This window comes from Ursus americanus, chromosome 8 (assembly GCF_024610735.1).
Source record: "Ursus americanus isolate L20-20 chromosome 8, mUrsAme1.1.p, whole genome shotgun sequence".
Classification (NCBI taxonomy): domain Eukaryota; kingdom Metazoa; phylum Chordata; class Mammalia; order Carnivora; family Ursidae; genus Ursus; species Ursus americanus.
In genome coordinates, this window is record NC_142134.1 from 8,865,073 (window position 1) to 8,885,248 (window position 20,176).

The window sequence follows — 20,176 nt, forward strand, 5'->3', positions numbered from 1 at the left end:
AACACCATTTACTTGACAGAGATTACAGCTATAAAATACTAATAGGATTTCCTTCTGAAGAAAGCAGTAATGATGAGATGTTTCTTAATTATTACTAAATTAGAATTTACTGGCAATTTTCTTTTATGCAGCTACTCTCACTACTTGTGTTTACTCCAACCTGGGCTGGAGCAGAAAGTAGACTTCAATTTCCAACTTGATTTACCTTTCTTAACAATGTTCAATATTCCTTAGCACCATTTGCTCAGCACATGTTCATAGAGTCCTACTGTGTGCCTGGCACTGATGGCGGGTATAGTGGTGAAGACAGATGTCGCTGCTCTCTTTATGGTGCTTACATTCTCACTGGGAGTTCGATGTTGTCATTTATTATATTTTTAAAGTAAGTGATAATAAATAATTTCAGATTGTCACAAGAACAATGAAGAAAATAGTCATGTGATACAGAAAGTTGGGGGAAGTATGTAACACTCCATTAACTAGGTGGGTTTGGAAAGGATTCTCTAAGGAGGTAACAGTTGTGCCGAGACTTGACAAAAAAACAAAAAATCACCACAGAAAAGCTGAGGAAGAACAGATCAGTTAGAAGAAACAGCAAGTACAAATCCCTGAGGCAGGAAGAATCTTAGCACGTTCAGAAACGCAAAGGGCCCAGGTATGCCTAGAATCCAGTGACAGAAAGTAAGGTGGTAGAAGATAAGGTTGGCAAAGCAGGCCTGATAAGGAGTATAGTGTTTACTCAAGCAGAAGCAAGAGGTATGAAGCATAATCTAATTCACATTGAAGCAAAATATTATCATAGCTGCTATCTGAGGGTCGGGGAAAGAAGATATACCATTTTAGTTGGTGATTAGAGTGTCCAAACAAAGACAGTGAGTTGGATTTAATTCTGACTATTGAGGTGGAGACAAATGAATGAATTAATATATGCTGGGGGTAGAACTGCTAGAATTTACTAATAGATTGGATATGGCGAGAGCAAGGGAAAGAGCAGAATCTTAGGTTTTGGGATAGTGGACGGTGGGGGCATTTACTGAGATGGGAAAGTCTGGGTAATAACAAATGTGGGAGGTTAAAGAAATACAACAAAAATAGATCAAGTTGATTAGAAATGACATTTAAATAAATCTTCAATAATATTTTCCCTTTCTTTAAGCAATTTTTGGGTTTTTAGACTACATTAAATATGGTATTAAGGCTAGATAGTTTTGTATGTTATTTGACTAGACAGGGACTATCTGCCAGTTAGTCAAAATGTCTTGCAAAGCTTAATTTTAAAACAAACAAGCTCTTTCTTCAGAAGAATTAGGTGAAATTACAAATGTGAAATATTCTGATTTAATCAGGGTAGGCAGCTTGTAGCCATCCTGTCCCAAAATAGCCCATAGGTAGGATAGTTCCCTGGAATTTCCAGAGAGTTTCTTGGTGGATAGTCTGGCATAGATCTAGACTGGTCCTAAGTAGGAGCTAAAAGGAACTAAGTGAGCAAAAAAGGGTCCGAGTGATGTTGACTAAACTCGAATTAGAAGTTGGCTGCTCCTTTATCTGAACTAGTATGCAATATGCCCTTCCTCCAGCACCACATTTTGAATTTGAAGGCAGATCAACAATAAAACTCCACAGTGGAAATGCAGTGCTAGTGAATGTAGGCATGATAAAGGGAAAATATTTTATTTTTTGAAACATATGTGTGGTACTAATACCTAAGTAAGAGTAATATTAATAAATAACTGTTATGAAAGTTCACTTACTGCCCCTGGGAAAGAAAAGAAGTGTTCAGAGCTCGGGTACTAATAAGACAAATGTAGTAGATTGGTCCTTAGAGCCCAGTTTATCAAAAATAATTTTACTAAGGGAACAATCCAAACCAAGATCACCCTCCCATTCAGTAAGAGTAACAAAGGACTTCCAATTTATTGTCAAGACATTTGCCTTAAAGGGCAAATCAATAACACGTTCAAAAATTGATCATTTCTCATGTTTAAAACCACTGAAAAGTCACTGTTTCGAGTGTAAGTGGTGGCTTTAAGCTACACAATTTGGTAGACTTCATATCCATAAACTATTAGGGATTCAAGTAAAATATTTTCCTACTAGGTAATGCTTATATGCTCCTTTCTCTTAATGAAGTTGGGAATGTCTGTCTTGACAAAGTCACATAGAAATTTTATATAGTTTTTTGCTATATATTTAGAATAGCTTTAAATGCCCCTGAAAGAGTTAGGAAATCTACTTTGCCCAACATTTCCTTTCAACTTTATAGTAATATAACGGTTAATGTTTTATCTTTATTTAAAACTTAAGAAACAAATGGCTTTAGGATCCTACCAGTCTCACAGTATGGTTCACCATCCTCCAAATGAAAAACATTATTACGAATGGGTTTTCCACAGGCCACACACACAAAACAGGAAACGTGCCAAGTTTGTTTCAAAGCATTGATGACTTCCTGTTACAGAAAGGTAATTGGATGTAAAGAAAGATGACAATACACAAATGCTTATTTTACTAGTTGTACCAACACAGCCCTTTTAAACTGACCCAAAGTAGAAACATGCTTTGTTCTAACCACGAGCTTTTCCTCTAAGTAACAGATGATACTTAAGGACAGACTCACAAATCGTCTAAACTGATACACTATACAGTATGTGTGTTTCCCATAAATACTCATCAATAAACTTATTTAAAGAATGATTATTGTGTTTTTTAAACATTATACATGCGGTGAATAAAGTAAGCATTTCATAAGTGTTTGCTATGAAACATTCTGCTTTCTCTCAAAAGGGTGTCAGGGAACATTAACTTACAAAGGTTTCATAGTATTATCTTGAAAATGTCACGGAGGGGAAAAAAAGAAAATGTCACGAGAAAGGGCAAAACATTTGAAAATTAAAACAAACCTGTGCTTTGGAGCATTATGGAAGCAATAACATAATCAGTATAATCCAATCAGTTTAACACATGTTTAGGATTCTGGAAATCAGCTGTGACTACACTAAGCACACACTCAAATGAGTGTCTAAAATTTGAACCATGAAGTGTGGATTCTAGTCAACAATGGCCCTATGGTTAAAAATAGCAGTATTAAAGACTTGGATCAGATTTTAATTAGTAAAAGAAGTCTTGAGAAGCTGGTTTTGCAAGGAATCATTTCTTTAGATTGAGAGAGATGGAGACACTAAACATTATTTTTGAAGAACAGTTAACAAAATGGGAATTTACTCTTTCTATAATATTTATCCCAAAAAGAGTCCTCTTTTTTACACATAAAATATGGTTACAATTTTGTACATGAATTACTTATAAAGAGCAAACTGGAAAAAAAATACATCCTAAGATTAAGAATTATCTGGGATTGGTAAAATATATAGGTCATTTTAATTTTCTTCTTCACATTTTTTGGTATTTTCTAATTGCTGTAGAGTGAAATATTTTTTATAATAAAAATTGTTAAAATAAAATAAAATGATACAGAGAAAATTATTAGCCTTAGAAAACGCCACAGTTCACTACTGAAGGATACTGGGGGAAAAATGCCAGTTGTTTAGATCCAAAAAGATTACCATGAACATGTCCAACAAATGTACATTGAACCAAATCATTTCTCAAGGCTTTTGGCATTTACTTCCCTATCCTTGAGACAGATTACTATTTCTTCTCTAATAGGAAATCAGACAACTAAAACACAATCCAGAGAATCTGTCTCTGTAGTGAACTTCTGGCCCATCTCTAAGGCAATGAGGATAAGATTTCCATTTCCTAGAACCTCATTTGGTTTTAAGACTGTTACCTGACTTCGTGTTATTAATTATTCTAGAATTTATAGAATATATTTATATACTAAAAGAGTATTAACATATATTCAACTTATTATTTGTCATTTAGGAACTGACAGCCTGTATCATTCTACTCTTTTGTTCCCAACATATTATACAAATTAATAATACAGAAATATTTCATGTGGTATAGTTATAATTTAAGTGTCCTCAAAGTTTTAGAACCATATAAAGATGTAATCTGAAATTCAAAGTTCTCAATAATTCATACTAACTTTTCTCTCAGCTGATATGAATTAAAGTTTCATTATTATATTTTTATAGACAGGATATTAGAATTCACCAATGCCATTTCCATCTTTTGTATTAGCTGTATGAGTTTCATACGAGAACCTTGGATGAGGCACCTTGGATGCTTCTAAAATAAAATTCCATCTCCTAGTCATCCATAAGAAATGACTGACCCTTTCTTTGTAAACTGCAAACTGGATATTCCAGAGCAGGAAACTCATTCATTCATCATTATTTATTCTATATCTGACTCCTAAATTACTCCCTTTTTGAAAAGAGAAAAAAAAAGGTGCTTAGATTATTTTTCTATCACATGTATATGCTCATAAAATAGTTATATCTTTAAACATTATATGTGTTTAAGAAAAATATATCATTTATAAGCCTCATGTTTTATATATTTCATGAGATCTGTGCCCTGTGCTTGAACCCTGACAAATGGGGAAATGCTGCTCTTATAAAAGTTATGGAATTTAATTTAAAACAGTGAAGGTGTCAGTTCTGAGAACTCTGATGTGTGTGGTCCTGTGCGACCTCTTCATTCCTGAGCAAACAGGGTCCTGTTGAGGTAGCACACCCACAGTAAATTATTTTTTCCCTACAGTGGCTAGACTTTCACTAGACAAGAGAGCACTCAGTAAGACAAAACCAAAGACAACTTAACCCCATGAGTCCGATATACTTCTACAGAGGTCTATTTAGTTTTGCTTTACAATAATAAACAGTGATGAAAACAGAGAGGGGATCAAGCAAGAAGAACATAAAAAGGAAAACTGATGGAAGGGTTTCACAACAAAAAAATTATTGTGCTTTCAACCTCGCTCAGCATAAACAGGTTTCTGATACTTACTCCGAGGATCTTCCTTTGGCATCGCCCACATTCAGGAGCAAAGAATTTCTCGTAGCACAGCTCACAATACAGGGCTCCCTTCTCCTCTACAAACCCAATGTAGGCCATTGTATTTTTGCAGTGCGCACAGTTAAATTCTTCTGGATGCCAAGATTTCCCCAGTGCCACTAGGAATGGTCCCCTGCCAGAATAAAAGAGATCAAGTTGGCTGGGGAATAAAAGTTTCTAAAGTTAGCTTGGACAGAACCTCTTTTATGCAATACCCAAACAATTAAATACTTGCTCAATTATGCTTCTGAGGGCTGGAAACATGGGTGCTGTAAATTTACATAGGAACTCTGAGCATTTCTGTGAAGAGGAAAAGAGGGAGGAGTAAAAAGCACTTCAGGGATTCTTTCGAGGAAGGCCATTTCCCCCACTTCTTTCCATCTTCAAGAGATTTGGTGGTTATGTTTTTTGAGCTGCAACGAGTGGCTCTGTCTGTATGATGATTACGACTGAGAATGAGAATGTTAACTCCAACAGAAAATGAAGTAACCAGAAAAAAATATATGGGTTAGGCAGAGACGAGAATTTGACATTTCTATAAAATAAAGAGAAATCTCAATTTGGTCATGTCGGAGTCTTAAAATTTGTAGCAATTATTACCTGAGGAAACACTGCAGTCCATTTCGGTTCCCCACACATTGTTCCATTACTTATTTCTCAACTTTATTAAGCATATCAAATGTTTATGACCCCTCCGAACAGACTATGGAAACTGTCAACTGGATATTAGAGACTGTTTTGAAGCTACTTAGAAAGGTTTTATTTAATTAAAACATGACTGATTTTTAATGCACATTTGTATCAAGGTAACAAATGTTTGTAAAGAGATTTTTTTCCATTAAATACTATACAGTCATGAACTGATAAGATGGGTTTGGTTTGCTTGACAGGAATCCATTATGAAGCCTTATCTAGTCATGAAGCCTGCAGAAATGAACCATTCTAGCCTCTGCAACATACTTTTCAGTAGCTCCATCACACTAATCTTTATTCACAGAGTGGCTTTACCTCTAAGGCACTTTTACACTTATCCAATTTGTCCATGCAACATTCCTGTGAGATAGACCAGGGCAGTTATTTCAAACTCAGTTTAACAGATGGAGAAGCTGAGATACAAAATGTTCAAAAGATATGACAAATATCATAAAATCACTGACAGAGTGAAGGCCAGAAGCTGAATTTCCTGATTTCTAGCACACTGGTGTAGTCAACTGATATTCTGCTTTTCATCTCATTACCGTCAATTATCATCACTGAGTGACCACAGGGTAATTGTCAGTAAGCACGGATACCTGACTTCTAGGCAGATTATTAATAGGAAAAGTCACAGTAATGAGCATCACAAAATCAGAGCATTTTTTTCTCTTTTGACAATAACATAAATCTTAGTATTCAATAACTATTTCCACTGGGAAATTCTTTACAAATACATTGATGTTTACTCCGAACCAGCACCTAATTTTGCAAGAGTCAAAAAAGTAAAAAGGCTCTTGATGAATGATAAAAATGTGTTTTGTGAGGTCTAAGAGGGTATTTTCTAGCCTCATTTTTTGTTAACTTGTTTTTGTTTTTGTTTTTATTAATAACATGATGCCAACTTTTATCAGAGCATGCAGTTCTCTTAGCATTTGAGACAAGTAGTTTATTATTATTTTTTAAGCTTTAGGGAGCCATAAATTTTATTATCACTAACAAGGAACGTCTTTGTTAACTAATTCCTGACAGGAAAAAAAAAGGCTATAGATCATTTATTCTGTAACCAAATGTTACTTTGGGTAGGCTGTCCCTCAATTTTTAACTGGATTATAAATAAGTCATACTCAGCAAGTTCCTTCCTCTCATTTTCTCAATATGTATTTGGCAAGTAGTTTAGCTTCAAAGATAAACCAAGGAGTCAGAGTGTTCAAAGCTAGACAAAGTTTTATGAGTGTGTGGAGTTTTTCTACCAGTAGGTATCTGGTTATATAAGCTTGAAAAATCTGCCAGGTTAAATTTACTGTGACCACAACATAGGGATGGTAGAACTTTGCTACCATTTGTTTGGACACAAGGCAGATTCCAGAGGATTTGTTAGGCTGAATTAGGGCACATCTTCAGCTCCTCCATAGGTTGGATGGCCCCTTGAGGCCAGTATCCTTATTTAGCTTTCCAGATTGCAAAAGTCAATCCAACCTCAAAATCCACATTCTATCAAAGTGTTGTATGCACTTGGAGTAAAGAGAGAGCTTTACTCCCGGAACATGGCTATCAGTGCCACCAAACATTTAACAAAATTCATCTGAGGGGGAAAAACAAAAGACATCTAAGAACAACCGATTCACGAACACACAATCCATTTTCTAGATTTAATAAAATACTCGTTGAAATCAAGTCAGACCAGCAGAGAAGGAGGTTCTACAACTTACGGCATATTTGGCCCGACCCACTCCACAGAATTACTCTCTTAACGACTGGTGCGCAACGTGATACCATCAGTCTGCACTGACACTTGTCACAGTAAATAGCTCTGTAACAGTCACCCCTGCTCTTCCTCTAAGTTGCTGTTGAGAGTGCTATTTGTTAGGTCACACAGGGTCATTTTCACATGTACTCCTTAGAGAAAGTCCTTTCAGGTTTTTGTAACAAGAACAGTTTTGCTTCTCTGAGCAATAGGCTTGTTTTTTTACTCATTGTGTAGTAAGTTTAAAAATTAACTTTCTTTTTTTGTTGACCACTAAAAGGCTGAAAGCCAAATTTAGTCTAGCCCTAGGCAAGTATGTAGGTCATCCTTATAGGTTTTGTCCAGTCTTAATGGCAAATTTTTGTCCGATCTTCATTTTTAATGGTCCCATTCATGATTTCCAATATTCTTTTGCTCCCTTTTATAATTTAGAAGATTTTCTTATATTTCACGTATTCCTAAAAGTGTTTTTAAAAGGTTTCCAAAATAGTTTCTATTACAAATAAATTAATTAAATTAATTAAATCATCCAGTAAAAGAATAACTTTTAGATATCTCCTTATCCTTATCAAATTTGAATAGTGAAATGTCTTAACAACAGTAAAGAAGCTCCCTCTGCACCTTTAAAAGCTGAACTGAAAATGACCCTTGCTCCTGCCAGATCTCCTGTCTTAAACATGCTCAGTGTAGGTATTGGCCTAGCCAGATATTCCCCCCCCCACCCTGCCCCGGCTGAAAAAGCATCTTTCCCATCATGCCCTTGAAGTTACGTATAAACACTCAAATCTCTTACATATAACAAAGTATTCTCTTCTTTGTGTTAGCAGAGATTGATTTAACAAATTCATTAACATAGGATTAACACTGAAGTTCTTCTTGTTCCAGGCAGGATTGGGTTTCCATTTGTGAACTGGAACTACAGGCTTGGGTAAATGCAGAGTGGAATTAAGTCTGCCTCTACCTCTTCCTGCACTCTACCCCACAGCCCTTCCCAAATACTCCTTCACTGACAAAGGAGGGGACGGGAAAGAGTAAAGCACTGATTGGCTGAGAGAGAAGAGCTCTCCTATCCGGTGAAATTTTTACTGTTTATTTTCTGTGAGACTTACGCCAAAAAGAAAAAAAAAAAAAAGAAGAAGAAGAAAGGCAGGAAAAGATGTCAAAAGGAACAGAAAAAGAAAGCTTATATATATATATATTTTTTAAGATTTTTTATTTATTTATTTGACAGAGACAGAGACAGCCAATGAGAGAGGGACCACAAGCAGGGGGAGTGGGAGAGGAAGAAGCAGGCCCACAGAGGAGGAGCCTGACGTGGGGCTCGAACCCGGAACGCCGGGATCACGCCCTCAGCCGAAGGCAGACGCTTTAACCGCTGTGCCACCCAGGCGCCCCAAGAAAGCTTATATAGTGAGAAGGTGAAAGGGACTGCAAATTTCAATAGGCATAATCTAACAGGGATTCAGTTTCAAAATCAAATGCTTGCTTCCTGCCTCTCTTTATTATTTAACTAGAACAATAACGCTCAGTCACAGACGTTAGCTCTATAAATAGGTGAAGAAAATATCAACAGCTACCTAACATTCCTAAGATCACGTGGATGATGAAGTGTAAAGCTGGAATTCTCCAAGGCCCAGCTACTACAGATTAAAACTTGCATTTGACCAAAAGTTACTGCATCAATAGAAGTTAAAAACAAAAAAAAGCTAAGAAAATCAAAAGAAGTTAATCAACAAAAGTTAAAAGCAAAACCACATAAAAATCCAACTCATGCTCAAAAATAAAAATGGAATCTGATACTCTACTTAATTAGATATAATAATAAAAATGTATAAACCAGTTTTACATTATGGTCAAATTTTGGGAAAGGCCTGGCATGAGCAAAGACTCCAAGAACAACAGAACCAAAGGAAGAGTTTTCTGAAAGAGAAAAAATTATTGGAAGAAACAGTGCACACACAATTACAAATACAAAGACACACTCAGGAAGCGAGAGTAAAAGAGGATGAAACACACTTGAAATAATAGTAAAACACACTATCGAGACTTACAATACTCAAAATTAGCAATATTAATAATCCTTCCTAAAATGTAGAAGTGCTGCATTTTTGATACCCTTAATTCTTCATTTCCAGTACCTTATGTCTGAACTTTCCAATTTGGAACATTAAATAACATACTTCCACCTTTATTGAGTACCATCTTTAATTTATAAGCCCTTTAAAATACTGCCCTTTAAAAGGTTGTGAGGTCAGCTATAGCTTTTTATTTTAAAGACATAAATGACTCAATGTTCAAGAATAAATGCATGAGTAAAATGAGTCTGAACATAACAGTGAATAAAAAAGACAAATTCTTAAAAAAAAAGTAATATTAATTGATAGTTCTTTAAGTCAATTGGAGAGAATTATACTCAATTATTTATATTGGTTATTATAAAATTCACAAAACAGGAAAATGTGTTTCTATATATTAAGACAAATGGGAGAAAATTTCAACTTGGAGAAACTTATCATAGATTCCTCCAAATATTTTTAAAAAGTTCAATCATCAACTGCACAAGTATTTACTAAATACAATGATACATGCCAATGCTGCTCTAGGAGCAGAAAATATGGTAGGAAATAAAGTCAGGAAAGGCCCTGCTTACACAGAACTTACATCCTAGCATGAGGGAGAAACAACAAACAACAATAATTTTTTATAAAAAGGGTATGTTGGATTTTAAGTGCTGAGGAGGAAAAATGAAGCAGGGAGGGAAGACTGTATATGGTGGTTGGGGGAGGGGAATTTAAACAGGGTGGCCAAGGATACCCTGATATTTGAATAAAGACCTGAGTGAGGCAAAGGTGAACTATGCAAATATCCAGGGGAAGAGAATCCAGGCAAGGAAAACCTCAAATGCAAAGGGCCTGATAAAGATGGCTGGGGAGTCTGAGAAACAGCAAGAAGGCCAGTGTGCCTGGAGTAGAGGAAACAAGGGCGAAATTACCAAGTAATAAGGTAGAGAGATAATGAGGTGGTGGTGGGATGGGGTTGACTACGTAAGGCCCTTAGGCCATTGTAAGGATTCTGGCTTCTACCAAAAGTAAAATCATTATGGGGTTTCCAGCAAAAGAGTGATACTATCTGATTTATGTTTCATCAGGATTTACTCTAGCTACTGTGTTGAGGACAGGTAAAGGGCAAGGGCAAAAGCAAAAAGGTTAATTAGAAAACAACTTCATTATTCCAGGTGAGAAATGACAGTGGCTTGGATCAGGGTAGTAGCATTAACACAAACAGGAAGAAAGGTTCAGATACATTTAGAAGTCAGAGTCAAAAGGATGTGCTGATAGATCATATGAGGTCTGGGCAATTGAGAGAACAGAGCGACCACTAACCAAGAGGAGGAAGACAGGAGAGGAGATGGTATGTTAGGGAGAATTCTAATATGGCCCCCTTAAGATACCTGCCTTCTGGTGTACATGGCCTGTATAATCCCCTCCTCTAGAGTGTGGGTGGAACCTGCGAAGACGATGGGACATCATCCTGTAATTAGTTTATTTTAGGATTATGCAGTGTAATGTCAGTGCTATAAAATAAGTTGACACTGAGTTAACTAAGAGATTTTTGTTTAGGAGTATATTAATTTCCACATATTTGTGAATTTCCCAAATGTTCTCCTGTTATATATTTCTAATTTCATTCCATTCTAGTCAGAGAACATACTCTGTATGACTTCAGTCCTTTTACAGTATTGAAACTTGTTTTATGGCTTAACATGTGGTCTTATCCTGGAGAACGTTCCATGAGAAGAATTTATACCCTCCTGTTGTTAGCTGGGATATTCTACAGATGTCTGTTGAATTTAGTACATAGTGTTGTTCAAGGCTTTTTGTTGACTTTCTGTGCATTTGTTATATCCATTCTTGAAACTGGGATACCAAAGTTTCCAGCATTATTGTCGAATTATTTATCACTGTTCCCTTCTATTCTACCAGTTTTTGCTTTGTGTATTTTGGGGCTCTGCTATTAGGTGAATATGTATTTATAATTGTTGTACCTTCTTGATGGATTGAACTTCTTATCATTATAAAACGTCTTCTTTTCTCTTTCAACACCTTTTTTCTTAATGGCTATTTTATCTGATACTAATACATATAGTCACTCCAGCTCTCTTCTGGTTACAGTGTTTTTACTTGTGTCTTTTAACCTGAAGTGTCTGTTATAGGCAGCATATAGCCACATCATGATTTTATCTACTCTACAATTCTTTTAATTAGAGTGTTTAATCTATTTACATTTAATGTAACTGCTGATAAGTTAGGAATTATGAGTGCCATTTTATTTTTTTCTCTATGTCCTACATTTCTGTTGCCTTTCCTACATAAAAGAATGAAAAAAGAATCAAGGTCATCAGCTGACAGTAAAAATGGGGAATAACTTATCAGAGGCTTAAGGGGAAAAAAGAAGATATAAAGTGGCTTTCTGGGAGACTGGAAAAGCAAACATACTAGAGAAATACAGCAGATTTTTGTTATTATTAAGGACACACCTGAGATTAATAGTCATGAATTTAAAGTGACACTGGTTAGTATGGTTGTGGGTTTCCTTCCAGTCACATCCACTTTCAGGTGTGGGCACAGAGTAAACCAAGAGTAGATTTTATCCAGCCCAGTGGTTTCAGTTAAGTGAATACGATGAAATGAGAGATGGGCAAAGGAATTGAGGAGATATAATGGATACTGACTAATGACTGACTATGGAATTCAGACTAGATAAGAAGGGAAGTGAGGATATTGGGACCCAAGGGACAGAGAAAAGAAATCTGGATCGATGAATCTGAGGTGCTGGGAGGCAGGGAGTGGTCAAAGGATTGCTGGAGTTGAGGTAATAGGGAAAGGGTGGAAATACAGGCAGTGGTTCTTGAAGTAGAGTGAGCTGCTTAGAAATGAGATTATGAAGGAAATGTAGTTAATGGTAAAGACAAGATCTAGGATATGAATGAAAATTGGTGGCTGAAGTTAACTGGAGGGATTACTAAAGTACAAGATGTCAGAGAATTGAGAGACCTGGATATTAGAAGGATCATATAATGAAATCATCAACATGGATTTCCAATATTAATATATTTTCCCGAAGCAAGATTAATTTTTCAATTTTACAACTGTGACAATTTAGAACCCTATAGATATCTCATGATTTTCCTAAGTAAACAATGTACCTCTCACAATGCTTACATTATTACATTATGGTTATCTGTGCCAGGGTTTCGGCTTTTCTATCAGATGATAAAATATATGAAAACAAGAACTGTCTCTTAATTTTTATATACTATAGTACCAGTATGACAACTTGCACATAAGTTTTTCCTTTTTCTAATATTTATTTTTTAAAATCGAGATATAAATGACATATAACATTGTGCAAGCTTAAGATGTACAATGTGGTGGCTTGATATGTTTATATATTCTAATATAATAACCACCCTCACAGCTAACACTTCATAAGTTTTCAATGGATATTTGTTGTATAAAACTATTGATTTTATAAGTAGACTATGGAACCTTATTGCTTGCGATTCCTTTCAAATAAAAGAAAGTGGTTTGTTAAAGCTAAATAATCCTCACCTCTCCTCTTTGCACCAGGAGGATTCTGGATGTATCCCTATTAGACTTATTACCATACTAATATGGTTGTTGATTTGCTTGCTTTATTTTTCACTACAGTATAACTGTATAATTTTGCTAGAGCTGCCTTAACAAAGTACCACAAGTTGGGTAAGTCACAGGAATTTATTTTTTCACAATTTGGGAGGTTAGAAGTTACATAGGTAATAAATGGTAGAACCTAAATTTGAGCCCAGATCTGTTCAATTAGTGTTAGACAAACAATCAAGGTGTTGACAGGGTTCCTCTTTTCTAAGGTTTTTCTCCTTGGCTTATAGATGGCCATCTTCTCCATGTGTCTTCACATGGTCTTCCCCCCCTATATCTCTGTGTCCAAATCTCTTCTTATAAGAACGCCACATTCTGAGGTACTGGGGGTTATGACTTCGACATATTAATTTGGAAGGGACACAATCCAGTCTGTAACAGTAACTTCGTTAAGGCAAGGGAATATGTCTTTGATTTCTCACTGGTGCTTATAGTGGGTGGTACACAAAATACTTAATGAGTGTTACTTATAGAACGACTACATTTCATTAGATGAGAAAGTGGAAAAGGGAACCCTGGGTCATCTATGAGTCTAAGAATGCATGTATGTGGTACAAAGTCATTTTGGTGGGGAGGTAAGAATTTTTAATTATTCAATCTAGTATTTACTCCCTTCTTTCTCACTTATATACTCAAACATTATGAAGAAAAGTCCACTGCTGCACTCAAATTATGGCAGGTCTGCTTAAGCTGTTTTTCTCCTGACTTAATACAGTAACATATATGACTGTGTGTATAAGTACTCATAACAGTTATGTATTCATATATATTAACTTATCTTGAAGTATATTTTCTTTACACAAAATTAGAATCATACTTAAAATCAAAAATATATTTCTTTTTTCATCTTAATATAATGCTATAAATATTTTTCTAAGTAGTAGTTAAAACATGAATAAAATTTAAAGTTAGATCTGGGCTCAAATTCAGGTGCTACCATTTATCAACTATGTGACTTCAGGCAAATATGTAACTTCTCTGTGCCTCAGTTTCTCATCTACACAAGTGAGGCAATTTCAGTAACTGTCTCACAAGCTTATGAAGAATTTAATGGGAATTCAGGTAAAATTCTTAGTGCAACATTTGACATAAGCTAAGAACACTTTAAACAATTATTATTATTACTATAATCCAAAACCAGGATCTTAATGGCACCATAATATTAGCTGAACATCTGTGTTCTTTCCAATTTTTCACTACAGTATATTTGAAATCTTGGTCTGTACGTATTGCTCAAAAAATTTGTTCTACATCTTTGGTTGTTTCCTTAAATTCAGGGGCTAACGCATTACAAGAAACTTTTTATTTTCAAGTGAAATTTAAACCAAAAGGGAGAATAAATAAAACCTATTAATAAGGGAATGCTGAGAGACTGAAGTGCACCGTGAAACGAACAAAAACCCCTGCTTGGCCTCTCCTTCGGGTAACTGAGATGGCCTGGTATGAGGGAAGTTTGAAAATCACTGAGCAAGAAACAGACCAGTAATGTTAAAAATCTCTCTCTCCCTGGAATAAACAATGGGTTACCTCAACGTGATTGTTCTGGTGCTATACTGCAAGCAGATACAGAACAATAGAACTGTGGCTATTTCTTTTAAGCATTCCATAGCTAAGAAGAAATTCAAGCACTATAAATCCTGTACTTCTTTCACAAAGATGCTAAGCTAAAAGTGAACAGTTTAGTCAACTCCAGGTTAATACAAGTGGTGAATAGATTTTAATGCCACTAGATGTAACAGTCAAGAAATAAGCTAGAGTTTTCATAAACCCATTCTATCAGGGAGACTAAAATGTGGTTTTGGCTATAATAACCCGATTTTCTGTTTCTCTATTATACCAACAACCAACTGTCAATCAATTCACGAGTATGAGTCAAAGAAATGGTACTTCTATCATAAATGGATTGGAATTGTCCAGAGCAAACTTAATCAAAGCCTCAGTGGAATTTCTTATCCTTCTATAAAAGGCCACTAACTAATCAAAGTGATGTCTATTTAGGCACAACATTAATAACTCTTTTTAAGGTTCAAATAAACCAAAAAATGTTAACATTACATCCAAATAAAATGTTCTATGGAGTTAAGCTAGTTGTAAGACAGAACTAGTTCAGTACTAACATTCAGTGATTAAGTTTTCTGAGGTTTCCAAAAACAATTAACTTTGCTAAAAGAAGTTAAAACAAAACTTGCCTTAGTTTGCTTTCACTTAAAAATTTTTAAAAATTTGAGATGCTTAGAAAATATACAATAAAACAATACAAATTATAAACAAATAATATAAATTATGCTGTAGAAGATAAGAAATATAAATTATAAAATGATCCTAAACTTCCCAGAGTGTGCCAGGTTACAATATTCTGTATTCAAAGTATCAAGTCTGCAACCGTAGCTTGTTTTTGAAACAGGTGCCCAAGAGAACGTCACCTGATCTAACATGTCCTTGCTTTGGTAAGTGATACTGACACTGAGGCCAAGAACAAGAATAATGCTTTGACTAGATCTCTAAACTGACTACAGTCTATTCAAGCTACTTTAGCCTTTGAGCACCAAGCAAATGTGCTATGTTAATTACTGTTATATGATCTTGACATGAACTAATCCCTGTTCCTATTAACTTCCCTAGTAAATGAAGCTTTAATGCTTAACTGATAACAGTGCTGGGATAATCCAGAGCAATATAAAATTTAACAGATGAGGGAATAAGTGATGGCCATTCATTTATTAACATAATACATATTTATTTCACATGGCTGAAAGACTTTGCATTAAAATTACAACCTGGCCTAGCATTATAACTGAAACCAAGGCAGGCAGGAAGGGGGGGGGGGATGAAATTCCTATTTAGATCTTTTTATTTTCTCCATACTAAGTTTTTCACATGCATTGGTACTGGTAATTATAGGATTTAACAGAATTTGATAATCAGACAATATGAATCAACAAGTGATAGGATTTGACAGTTAGCCTATCCAGTAATTGCTTACAACAGCATACAAATAGCAGTGACTCCTATCTCCATAAAGGGTGCTTTTATCCAGAATATAGCGTCCCTAACTACCAGTCTAGGTAGGTAACCAAAGTAGTATAACTTCTAGAAATAGAAGTCACAACTTATTTTTATTTTATTAATATTAATCCTAAAACTATAACAACTAAATACAGTTAGTAATTAAAAACACTTATTTATTGGAACAAAGCAGTACCACTCTAGAGTCTATTAGATTACATATTTCTATAAGGTAGTAACCTTACAGTACCACTTTAGGAAAGTCACTCTAACCAAATTGATATTACGGCTTGAACAAGTGGGTCTAGAGTTACACATGACCTGTTCAGGTAAAATATTCACAAATGCCTTCTGTGTACTGGTTAATGTCTAGACTTGGGAAACTCTACTGATTTTCTCCTTTTCCCCATAACCATTATTACTACTACCACTGCTACTGGCTAATTCTTATTAAGTGGGTACTCAATGTGGAAAATACACTTAAGTGAAAAATAACAGCTTACAAAATATTATTATTATAATTCCATTTCTGTAAAATAACACCTGTCCTTACATGTGTGTGTTTTAAAAGTGTGAACTCAAATATTCTTAGTGGTTATCGTGGAAGGTAGAATTATGTATGAATTTTTATTTTTGCTTTCCATTTTACTATATTTTTGGAATGTTACAAATGATCGTTTTAAATAAAAGAGCTGTTTTATTTTTAATCATGTACCGTGTGCTGTGTTCTTGACACATTTATCACTTAATAGTGGGTCAAGGAAAAGAGTATTTATATTTGGTTTTTAAATAAAGTATTGAGGCTTCTTGGGCTCCATTTTAAGTATTAACTAGAAGCATTATCCTAAGCAATAACCATGTAATAGAGTAGAGGAAAAGCAAGTAAGTCTTAACCTTATTCAACTTTAGAGAATCCCCTGTTTCAACTATTTCAAAACAGGATAAACTAAAAACAAGGAGAGAGCCTGAACAGTCATTTCAACCTATCATTTGTTACTGCCAACAAGGCAACTCAACAGAGACAGCAAGGTCCTACTGGTGGGATCCCTGTAATCAACATTCTTATCTATACCTCCTAACACTTTATTTTTTTTTTTTTTTTTAAAGATTTTATTTATTTATGTGACAGAGAGACAGCCAGCGAGAGAGGGAACACAGCAGGGGGAGTGGGAGAGGAAGAAGCAGGCTCACAGCGGAAGAGCCTGATGTGGGACTCGATCCCGGATCGCCAGGATCACGCCCTGAGCCGAAGGCAGACGCTTTTAACGACTGCGCCACCCAGGCGCCCCCCTCCTAACACTTTAAAAATCACTAATTAAGAAATGCTCCGAGGCTCATTAAGTGCCAATATAGTGCACTCACTTCAGATCTCTGGGCCTTTTATCCCTCTTGGAACTTAAGAGACAATGAAACAGATTTGGATAAAAAATATGTTAAAAAAGCAGGTTATGACCTAATTTAAAATTGAAAGCATTTATGAATAGATCTGAGGGTAATTATATCTTCCAGTGCTTAGGTATTTGAAAATCCAATCTTCTTTCTCTAGGGCTCAAAGTTCTTTATTTTATGTCACTAGCTATTTTTCATCTAAATGAAAAGTCCTCAATTTTTACAATTTGTAAAAGAATGAAGTTCAGATAAATGATCTTCAGGGTCTCTTTGAGTCTTAAAATTTTATTATTCTCTGAAAGGCCACATTAATCGTTATTTTTTCTTAGTTCTGATAGCAATTAATAACAGAGAAAATTGGCATTTTTAGTTTTATTTCACAGAGTCCAGAATGACTTTTCATTATAATAGTATCTAACAAATATATATATCCAAATTTATCTCCTTCAATAACCATTACATAGAAATACAGCAAGAATATTTTCACTAATAAAATTTCAATCTTTCAGAATATATACAGAAAAATCAACACTGGAATTAAGTACTTTCAAGAAAATTTCAAAAATGAATAACCAACCTGATGACTTGGTTACAGTGGGCACACATTGGAGTTCGTTTCCCTGCTGGAATGTGCTCAGCTCTTTGCACTAAAGTGTCCTGGTCACCTGGCTGGGGCTGTCCCCCGGCTGAGTTGGCTGGTGCCACTGCTCCTGGCGAAGCTGCACTGTTTGAGATTCTTCCAGTGGAAAGTGCTAGGAGTTAAGACACAGAAGAATTAGCCTGAGAATAAGCCAAATATAAATTTTTTCTAATAATCAAATAATAATATTATTTTTTAAAATAATCTATTGATCTGTTTATTCACTCAAATTTACAGAGAGGTTATGTATCAAACACTGGACTGTGACTACAGAAATAAACTGAAAAGAAAATCGAGGATTACAACACAGTGAAAGAGTTATGACAGATGAATGCATTCAAAGAGTTACGAATGCATAAGGTGTTGTAGGAAAAAAAGAGTCGCGTCTGCTTCCAAGAGGAGATACAGTTAAGGTGAATATGAACAGCAAGGTAGTTCTAGTCATCTAGACATCTCTGCAAACCATCAATAGATTTAACTCCAAAAACATAAGAGGCGCATTAAAAATCTCAATGTGTTGAAGATTTCAAAAATAAAAATGAACTCACTGTATTCTCTCTCTTCCTCTACTCTCTAGTAGACTGTGAAATCTGTCACCCAGTCATATAAGGTAGCTACGTAAGAACCATCTTAGGACCTTCCCTCCCTCATCTGTGGTTATAATGGGTCCTGCTGATTTTATATCACAAATACTTCTTGATTTTAGTCCACTCCTCTCCATTCCTACAATCCTGTCCTGGTTTAGGTCCTAACTGTCTCCCACCTTGCTAGTCGCCAAAATGTCTTGTCCTGCTTAAACACACCCTCCCAACTGCCACCTAGGGCTGGAATCTCACCAGATCACAACTCTGCAGAAGCCACTTCAAGGAGCTCCCTCTTCTCTGACCACTGAATGTATTCCAGGCTTTTCTAAGCACTGCACCCAGGTCCCTCCAGGGCTCTCTGCCTGCCCCACAGCCTCACCTCTCATCACTCTCTGCCTGTCTTCATGCTGCAGCAATACCAAATGCCTCACATTTGCTTGTGAGTCTGTCTATGCACAGGTTGTCTTCACTGTCATTTTTCTCCCCCTCTTTCTGGGTACCTAGTAACTACCATGTATCATTTAAGATTCAGCGCAGACGTCAACTGCTCCAAAAATTTTCCCTGAAGTACCTCTCCCCACTGCCCATGCCACAGACTGAACGTTTCTCTTCCACATTCCCATAATTTTCTGTGAATGATTTTATTACTGTTTCTACTTCATATATCTGTGTCTTTCTCCCCCAGCTAAATAGTTAAGCTCCTTGAGGGTAGGAACTATGCCTTATTCCTCACCCTAGCAACTAATACAGTGTCTGGAATGAATAAACAAACGAAAAAATTAATGAACTGGAATTAATACATAAATGAGTGAATGCAAAATCTGTGAGGGACTGAAACCAAGAGGAGGCCTGCACCTTACCCACAGGCAGTTACAATGTAGTAGAAAAGGCATATATTAAAAAGAGGTTTAAAAGGAACAAGTTTTGTTTATAATAAATAATAATAATAACAGAAATTAACTACATGTATGTGTACTGACAGGTTTCATATTATAAGTGTGGTTACAGCGGGATAAAATTAATTAGGATAACTGAAAGGAGAACTCTCCCTTACCACAATAAAGGCTGTTTGCAATGATGTGCAATTGCAGATCCAGAAGCCCAGCATTTATTAACACTCAGCACATCTACAGGGCTCTGTCTGGCACTTGAGCTGTGAAATCACACTTTACAGGCCAGTGAGCTTTACTAGTGCCCTTGTTGCAAGTGACTCAACTGCTAGGACCATGTTTTCATTCCCTTATATTCACACTTTGTCTTACAGAAACGGGAGAGAAAATCACTGTATACATTCTCTTCCTTGTCACCTCATTTACTTGCACAGCACAACTTGCTCCTCTGCGGGCCTTCCATTTCTATATCCAAACCCGACTTCCCTTAGAGCAACAGATACGCATTTTCAATGCCAAATCCTGTTCTTGTCTTTAAATTCAGGGCATGCAAAATGGATTTC

At 35.7% G+C, this 20,176-nt stretch overlaps 1 protein-coding gene across 8 annotated transcripts in view; it reads right to left on the minus strand.

The window, feature by feature from the left end:
* The window catches only part of PDLIM5 (PDZ and LIM domain 5), a 201,011-nt gene that overhangs the window by 5,567 nt on the left and 175,268 nt on the right, over window positions 1–20,176 (minus strand). For all 8 annotated transcript variants that reach the window (XM_087863978.1, XM_045792084.2, XM_087863977.1 and 5 more), the window contains 3 exons: window positions 18,077–18,251; window positions 4,918–5,098; window positions 2,329–2,449 (listed from right to left, as the gene is read on the minus strand). In XM_087863978.1, the coding sequence (XP_087720104.1) occupies window positions 2,329–2,449; window positions 4,918–5,098; window positions 18,077–18,251 (477 nt within the window). The remainder of the gene's footprint in view (window positions 1–2,328; window positions 2,450–4,917; window positions 5,099–18,076; window positions 18,252–20,176) is intronic.